A 7,065-nucleotide genomic window follows, 5' to 3' on the forward strand; every position below is an offset into this window, starting at 1 on the left:
AGTCAGATGATCATCAGGCCCATGGACTTGGCAGAAGGCTTCGATCCAGGAAGGGTAGCTCCATATCAGAGGTACAGGAAGAACCTGGGGCTGAAATTGTATTCTCTAAAGATAGCAGGCTGCTCCCTCACCCTTTCCAACCACAGGCCTCAGTCTTCTCCATAAGATGGGCAAAGTGCATGATGCCAAATCACACCACAATTGCAGGCAATTAGAAGCTTAGTGTCTGCCTTCCCTTCTAGAAAGTAAGTTCCATGAGGACAAGAGCTAGTTTTGTTTTGCTCACTGTTGTACCTACAATGCCTGTGATGTTGGAGATATGCACCGTACTATTGTGAAAGGGAGGGACAGAGACAGAGAGGAAGGGAGGGAGGGAGGAAGGAGGAGAAACAATCTCGAAGGAAGGTCTATTTTCCTATCACATAAGAGCTGTGGGGTGGGGTGAGATGGGGGTGCAGAGAGAAGAATTCGATGTCTGAGTCCCTGCTCACCCTGACCAGAACACCGTTCTGTTTCCACAGACAGCTGAGAGAGGGGTGACATTGCTGCCCCTCAGACCCCAGCATCAGCTGGGAACATTTGAAGAGAAAGGAAATTTGATCCACAACACAGAGTGAGGTGTGTCTTGGGCTCGGTAAAGCACCTCGTCTCTTCCCTCTGGCCATGCTCAGGCTCCATGTCCCTTCTGATAGGGTGCTGGGCAGGGATGGAGGGCCCTCCCTGCTTCCTTCCTCCTCTTCCTGAAGCCCTCCCCTGCCTCGGGAGGTGGATCCTTCCCTTTCTCCCCCACACAGAGCCTGATTGCTAGCTTGCTTCTCAGTGGGTTGGTGAATAAGCCCTTGGGCGACATTAATTGCCATCAGGCATTAGGAGCCTAATGAGAATCATCTTCTTTGACGACTCCAGCACCTTTTATCCCCAGGGCCTCCAAGAGCTGGCCAGCTCTCCCCAGGCTGCACCTCCCCCCCAACTCCAGACAGATGTGGGGGTGGGGGAAGGGCCAGAGCAGCCCTCTACAGGCCCCAGTACCAAGTAAGGCAGCAACAGCCAGCAGCCAAGGAGGAGGAAGGCTTCCAGGAAAAATGCAAACACATTTTCCAAAAACAAAATGTCACTGTCCTGGATGAAAGGAAACTCTCAGGGTCAAGAGGGCTAGCATGGAGTCAGGCAGATGGAGGGTAGGGTTTGAGCACCCCAGCTGGCTTTGCTCTAATCTGGCCCCACACTCTCACTCCAGTTGAGTGCAGAGGTATAAAAGGGTGACCCTCAAGATCCATATCCTCCCCAGTAGGGATATGCCCATGGGGTTGAAGACCCTGTCCCTCCAGAGTAGTGTGGAATTGAAATGCACCCTCTGGGGATTGGGGCTGATACCCAATGAAGCTATAAAATCACTGCCATGAATCCGATGCCTGGTTGACAGATGAGGGGTGAAGGTTGACTTGTCGGGTCTGATCTAGGTTGCACTCTAATGGAAAGGGCCTGATAGGGGAACAAATATCACTCCAGCCACCCCTCCCCCTAGTCAGCAGGTGCCTGGGTGAGTATGCAAGAGGGGCAGTTCCCCACCCCCACCTCATGCCTCTTTAAAGGCTTGCTAAACAACCTGTAGGAAAGCACTGTCCCCTTCTCTTCTCCGTCTTCCTTCCCCAGCAGCGGAATAAATAGGTCTCCCACAGCTGCGTCCCGGACCCATCCCGCACGAAGCTGAGTCCCAGAGCCCCCGCGGCCCGAGAGGAGCTGGGCACAACAGCGAGGCTGATTCCCAACCTGTGCCCAGCGGACTCTGGGGATGGGTGTAGGGTGCCCCCTACCCGCGCCTCTGGCAGAGCGGCTGCAAAACACCTCCGGCGCCCGGTGGGGAGCGTGCATCCTTTGAAAAGGGACATCAGTGACTGCGGTGGCGTCTACCCTGGAGAAACGCAGCTGCCGCAGCTGGCCGGCCCCATTCGGGTCCCAGCGCTAGCCAGCGTTGGGAAGGAAAAATCAAACATAAAATAGGGGCGAGCGGAATCGCAAGGTCGGCCCTTGGCCCGAGTCTCATTAAGGAGCCGCGCGCGCCCCCAGGCTGGGAATGCGGAATGGACACGTGGACAGAGGAGGGGGAGCTAGGAGTGGGGGGAGTCTCCGTGGCGCGCAAGCCGTGGGCCGCGCGCTTCGGGCCCACGTGACCACGGGGAATCTGGGAGGGGTGGGAGCGAGCGCGCCAAGCTCGGGGCCCGCTTCTGCCTGGGTGGGCGCTGAATCCCGGACGGAGGAGGAGGGCGGGCGAGCGCGAGTGTGTTTGTCTCTCTCGAGTCATTTACGGCGGAGCAGCCCGCGCGAGCGCCGAGGAGGCGGCGACAGCGGCGGTTGCTGCTTCGTGCAACTGTGGCTCCCCCAACCTCCTCTTCCTTTTTGCTCCTCGATTCTTTTTCTTCCCCCACACACGTCCATGGGGAGCCGGCTCCCCTGCCGGCACCTCCTCTCCTCGCGGCCCCGTAGGCACCAGCTGCCGCTTCCCTGGCCGCAGGCTGCGCGGGTGCCGGCTGCCCTGGCCCCTGGCGCCGCGCCCGCCTCTCACCGCCTGCAGCCGGGACTGGCGCGGCGATCCGCTCGCCCGAACTGACTCGGAGAGAGCGGGAGCCGATGCCCGGCAGCACCGAGACGACGGGCGAGCGGGCGTCCGGGGGCAGGGCGAGGGCGGCTGGGAGAAGGAGGCGTCGGAGACTCTGAACCCCAGAAAAGTTCAAGGTTTGTGCAGGTTCCCCCAGCGAAGGCGAGGAGCGAGGCGGGGCAGCGCGCCCCTCTGCTGAGACAGCGAGACCTGAGCGGAGAGCGGGGTGGCCCGAAGCTGCCGCGAGCTGCCGGAGCCCCTCTGCATCTTACAGCGTTTATGGTCATCAAGCTGGAGTCGACGCCCTGGGCGGGAAGGGCTCGGGGCAGGGCCATTAGCCGGCTTTCTCGCTCCTTCGCTTCTCCAAGCCCCATCTACATGGGGCAGCCCGTTCTGGCCGCGCCACCCTTGCCCCAACTGCCGAGCGGCTGCCTGGGCAGGAGGCGCTGACCTGGCCTGTGTCTAGCCCGGGCCCTGATCCAGACTGGAGAAAGCGCGCTGGAGTCGAGGAGCGAGGCTTGCAGAGGGGACAAACATCTGGCCGCCCGCCTCGGGCATCCGGTCTGGGCGTCGCCTAGGGTGGTGGCGACCCGCGTCGCCAGTCTCAGCACCGCACGGAAACTTTTCCTTCTCCAGATGGATTAAAGTTCCCTGGATTTTCTCTTTCTTTGAGAAAGACAGCATTCATTTGCACCTGACCTGGGATTTTTACGCTGGGCTGCTGCAGGGGCTTGGAGGAAGACAGCGGCTCTATCCACGTGGGGTTACTACCAAAACCGAGGAAATTGGGGCTTGCGTTGGAAGTCTGCACCCTCGAGTGAGTTCGGATTCGAGCTGGGCCGTGGGGCCGGGAGATTCAGCACTGGGCTCTAGGTAGCCTCCGGGACGCCCGCGGCCACCGGGCTCGGGACTGCACGTGCGGCTCCCCCCGCGCCTCGCAGATCCTGCAGGGGGCACCAGCTGGGGGAGGTGGAGGCTCCTCCCGCCCGGAGCTGCGCCCCCACCGGCTCCGAGGGTGTAGCCGTCAGGGCCTGGGACGCCCCCTCCCCGCAAAGTGTCCCCGAATTGCACTCTCTGGCCCCGGAGCTGCATCTGAGACAGCCGGGCGCCACGGCCGCCCTGAGTTGGATGTGACCAAGCCCAGCCTGGGGCCAAGTCGTCGTCGACTGTTGCCCTCTCGGACCCTCCCGCCCCCGCCTCAGCCATGGCCCCGGGGATGTCGGGCCGCGGCGGCGCCGCCCTGCTCTGCCTCTCAGCGCTGCTCGCCCACGGTAAGTGTCGCGGCGCGGACTCGGGGTGAGGATGCGGCAGGCGCCACTGGAGGGGGCACGGGGAAGACTGGGGAGAAGAGCACCCACACCGCCTGGACTCGCAGCCGCCACTCCGGGTTTGGCGTCTCGGGCTGCAGCTCGAGTTACCACCAGCCCCCGAGTCCTCCGGCGAGCTCAGCTGAGGGGACCGAGCCCGGCACCAGGAAAGGGTGGGGGGAGGGCGTCGCTCCAGTCCTCTCCGGGTTATAAAGAAGGGTTCGAACCCGAGGGTCTGGGGGCGTGTCCGCCCACGGAAATCTAGAGGGATCCGAGAGATCCTCCCGATCGCGGCCCGGCCGCCCCCCGCCCCAGTCTCCCCCTGCGGCCAGCCAGCCTGGGGGCTGTTGGGATCCGCCGGTATCGCGTCTTTCCCCGCCCCGGGCGCGCAGGCCGGTGCGGGGCCGCGCCGCCCGGCGCCTCGCTTCCTGCCGCGGTCCTTGGGAAGGAAAGTGGACTGACTCCGGGCCGGGCAGTCGCCACGGCTCGCACGCCCACGGTCCTGTGAGCTGCATCTAAATGGCCGGCTTAGGCGAGCCCGGAGGGCGGGGGTCTGGGCACCGGCACAGGCCGGGGCCGCGGGCGGCGCGCGAAGGGAGCGGGCTCCGCGCTCTAGCATTCTGCAATCTGTTGCGTCTTCTCCCCAGGCTCACCCCGGGCTCCGCGGTAAAGCGGGTGGGAGAAGGAGGGACAGGGGTTGGTGCGCTTTGGCGGTGGGATAGCGGGCATACGGGTGCGGGCAGTGGGGCTTTGAACAGCCCCCAAGAGTGGGAACTCAGACCAGACGGAAGGAGGCTGCAGCGGGCCTTCCGCAAGCTGGAGACGCTCCAGGAGGCGAGGGGCGCAGACCGAGGTGGGAGGGAGACAGCTCCGAGAGGAGAATGGAGAAGCGGGGCCCTCTGCTCCCTCCTAACGTGAAACCAGCAGACCTGGGATACATTTTCTCAACCAGCAAGGCGTGGCGGGGTTGGGGGGCGAGGGTGTTTCGGTGCTTCACGCTGAGGGTTGAGCCTCAGGCAGGATGGAGGGCGCTTAGATGGAGGGGGCAGTGGGCTGTCTGCATTGGTGGAGCGCCCTCGATGTGCCGGGCTCAGCTCTTGCCCAGATCTGCCCAGTCCCTAAGAGCCTGCCCAAGCTCGCCAGGAGTGTGCCCAAGATCTCTAACCAGCGGCCTCTTTCACCCTGACCAAAGCGCATTCTCAAGGTTGAAAGAATAAGAAAAGGAAGGGGCTCTCGGAATCGTAGGGTCCTGGGGCTAGGAGGGGGGAGGGGAGCAGGAGGACCTCCCTCTATGGGTGGCTTGGTTATTCCCGGCTGAGGTAACTCCAGGGGGGTTGTTGTGCGTTCAGTTCACCAGAGACAGCTAACCTCAGTTCTTTATGGGAGGAATGGGCAGAGCAGCGTGCCAGCAGGGGGACGAGGGTGAGATAGGGGGAAGTGGGAGCGTAGCGGGGAACCGGAAATCTCTAGGCTCTGTGTGCAACGCTGAGAATAGGGTTGGGGGAGAGGGAGGTGGGCTGCCTGTCTGCGCGCTGGAGCTGCATGGACTGCACTAGTGACCTAGCACTGGCCGGCAGGGAGTTTCCCTGCCCAGTAGGAGGAAGCCCAGAAACCCAGGCCTGAGTCTAGGTGGCTTCTTCCCCTCTTCTTACATCTTGCTGTCAGAATTCCCTTTCCAAAGCCCAACCACGGCCTCACCTCAAACGCTGTTGATGGGCAGCTCAAACTCTGTCATTAGGGCGCCTCTGCCCACCTTCCTGATCCCTGAGACTGGAATTAAAGATCCCTTTCCCTTCCTCACCTGCCAGAATCCTGCCTGTTCCTAAGACGCAGTTCCAGCTGGGCCTTAGCGTCCTGGCTGCCTTCCCTGGGTCTTGGCCTTGGCCTCCTTTTTTCCTTAGGCACCAGTGCCCTCTGTGTGCCCCAGTAGCCCTGGATTGGTGGAGGCAGAGCCATGGACTGATTCCCTGTCTCTCCACACAGCCAGTGCCTAACACAGTAACAGCACACATAAGGACAGAGGCCTTGGCTGCCTGAGCAGAAAGAAGGTATTTGAGGAGGTAGGGTCAGAATCGCCCCACTGAGCAGACGTGTCCCCTCCTGACTATATGGCTCCATTTCCAAGCTCCTTCCCTGAGTCCTGAACTCTCTTCTCCATCCCATGTCTCAGTCTCCCCTGCCTCAGAGAAGGGTGCCAGCAGATACTTAAAACTTCGGAGATCCCCCAGATGGGTAAGGCCAGTATGATAAAAATCCCCCACAATAAAAACCCCTCTCCTCTGGGCCGCCCTCCTCCTCCAGGGCTGCCTGACGCCCACCTAGCCACCCCTTCCCTCTGTTAAGAATAGGGTACAGGGACTTAGTCTCCCTTTGAGCTGACTCTTGGTTGGGGTTCCTGGGCTTTTCTAAAATACTGGGGGATAGAGGGACAGTTGCAGTTTTCTGTGCCTGGCAGGCAACTGAGATCACAGGGTTCTGACCACACGGCCAGACTGAGAGCCAAGTAGCCTGGGTTTCACTCTGACTCTGGTGCCACCGGGCAGGGTGACCTTGGGCTGCCTCCCTCACATTCCCCATTTCCACAGGCAGTATGGTCTCTGGTCCATCTCTCCCCTTCCCAGTTTCTTCCAGGACTCCTGGACAGAGACCATGTGTGAATGGAGCCCCACTACCTTTTCAGGGCCCAGTTCAGCCCATGAGATAGGCAGAGTGGTGTGTCTGGGCACCTCTACACTGTTCCCAGTCTCCAGGCTTCTTCCAGGGAACATCTGTGAAGACCACTTTCTTGTATCGAATCTTTGGGGAGACTCCCAGCCCCATTGTTAGTTCAAATAGGAGTTTGGAGGTCAGTGTGGTGGATAAATCTGTTAGAGAGTTGATTATGTCAGCTCCCTACTCAGGAACCATTACTGACTCCCCACGGCCTCTAGGATCAAGGGTACACTCATTGCCCTGGCCTCCAAAGCCCTTCATGATCTTGTCCCAATCCACATCTTCACTTCCGTGATACTGGCCTCTCGCCATCCTCTATGTGCCCCATGAGGTATTGCTTTTTCTCACTTTCCTGCCTTTCTGCTTTTGCACTCACCAGCCCCTCCATCTGGATTACTCTGCCTCCAGAAATTCTTACTTAACCTTCAAAGCTGAGTTCAAATGTCACCT

At 60.7% G+C, this 7,065-nt stretch overlaps 1 protein-coding gene across 1 annotated transcript; it reads right to left on the reverse strand.

Moving 5' to 3' along the window:
* Positions 1-238: 238 nt before the first annotated feature.
* On the reverse strand, positions 239-1,994 carry LOC103242719 (uncharacterized protein TMEM132E-DT). Its single transcript, XM_008011018.3, is given in 3 exon segments — positions 239-329; positions 1,604-1,928; positions 1,931-1,994. Coding segments are annotated over 3 exon segments (480 nt in total).
* Between the last annotated feature and the right edge of the window lie 5,071 nt (positions 1,995-7,065).

This window comes from Chlorocebus sabaeus, chromosome 16 (assembly GCF_047675955.1).
Source record: "Chlorocebus sabaeus isolate Y175 chromosome 16, mChlSab1.0.hap1, whole genome shotgun sequence".
Taxonomy (NCBI): domain Eukaryota; kingdom Metazoa; phylum Chordata; class Mammalia; order Primates; family Cercopithecidae; genus Chlorocebus; species Chlorocebus sabaeus.